Source organism: Blastomyces gilchristii (assembly GCF_000003855.2).
Source record: "Blastomyces gilchristii SLH14081 genomic scaffold supercont1.5, whole genome shotgun sequence".
Classification (NCBI taxonomy): Eukaryota; Fungi; Ascomycota; class Eurotiomycetes; order Onygenales; family Ajellomycetaceae; genus Blastomyces; species Blastomyces gilchristii.
This window is the reverse complement of record NW_003101678.1, coordinates 3,410,294-3,411,587: the sequence shown is the minus strand read 5'-3', so window position 1 is coordinate 3,411,587 and position 1,294 is coordinate 3,410,294. Positions and strand designations below refer to the sequence as shown.

Genomic DNA, 1,294 nt, shown 5'->3' with positions numbered 1-1,294 from the left:
TCTATTGCTGATTTTCAGAGATTCTTATTCTGAATAAGGAATTCTGCAATGAATTCAGGCATTGTAGTCAAAATAATAGAATCTTCAAAGAAAGATGACTCAATTGAAGCTATAACTGATTTTTGAACTTCAATATCAGTCATTAACTGAGAAAAGAACTGCTAATTAATTTCAATTCTAATTCTGAAAATGAGATTTGAGATTAGCTTGTTTTTTTGCAAGAGGTTCTGATTTGAGACTTTGAGAATAAGTCTTCTATTTCTGAAGATTTGAAAGTTCTTCTCTTTTTACATTTCTTTTTTTTCTTGTCTATGAACAGAGATCTGAGTAATATTCTTCTCAGTTTTCTCAGAATTTTAAGCAGGTTTTGAAATAGCAGGTTTAGAGACAGTAGATTTTACTACTTGAGTATATATTTTCTTCTGATTTGAAGAAGAAGATGAAGAAGTAGAAGATGAGAAAGAGTCAGTGACTGTACTAGAAGATTTCAATGTTTTTTAAATTGTATTTGAAATTCCAAGTTTGAACTTGGTCACTTCTTGTAGTTGTCTAGCCTCAGTATGAAGAATTAACAGAACTTCTTCATTCTTCTCACTCAGACACTGTTTTCCAAGAATTTTACTTGCTTTTTCCAGTTCCTGTATTTCAAGAACTTGTTGTTTCTCTATTTCTTCCTTCTTTCTTCTCTTTAGAATTTCAATCTCAGGAACAGCATCTGGGAGAACATCTTTTTCCACATCAACTGAGTGTACTCTTGAACTCATTTTACACACTGAATGAAAAGTTGATCAGACTGTTTCAATTGAGAGATTTATCAGTCTATTTTCAAATGAAAAGTTGATCAGACTGTTTCAATTGAGAGGTTTATTAATCTATTTTCAAGTGAAAAGTTGGTCAGACTATTAAAAAGCATTACTTTTATACAATATATATACACTTACTTCAGCAATTCACTCTCTGTACATATGAATGAGAATTGCAGCTCTCTCATATTACACAGCTCTCATTGAAATGCTAATACTGATGTACAACTTACACAGCTTCTTAATTCAGCATGTACTGTGTCTATACAGCTCTGCATGCTGAGACTGTGTTAGTCATTATAATCTAATATGATACTCACTTTTCTCACATCATGTTTATTTGAGAGAGAGAGAAGACATGACTGCTGTTTTATTAAGAGAGAGTGAATAATTGATTATTATACAAGATAATTTGATTTCTGCTATATTTATTAAAAATTTGATTAGTCTATACTCTTTAATTTGAGAATTTCTGACAGTGTTTTAATAGT

The 1,294-nt window shown here is 30.5% G+C and overlaps 1 protein-coding gene across 1 annotated transcript; it reads right to left on the bottom strand.

Moving 5' to 3' along the window:
• Positions 1-497: 497 nt before the first annotated feature.
• BDBG_16853 (uncharacterized protein) lies at positions 498-764 on the bottom strand (the record flags this gene model as incomplete). The annotated part of the gene is made up of 1 exon (XM_031724721.1): positions 498-764. One exon carries the CDS (start codon positions 762-764, stop codon positions 498-500), a length of 267 nt encoding a protein of 88 aa, XP_031577833.1.
• Positions 765-1,294: the final 530 nt, after the last annotated feature.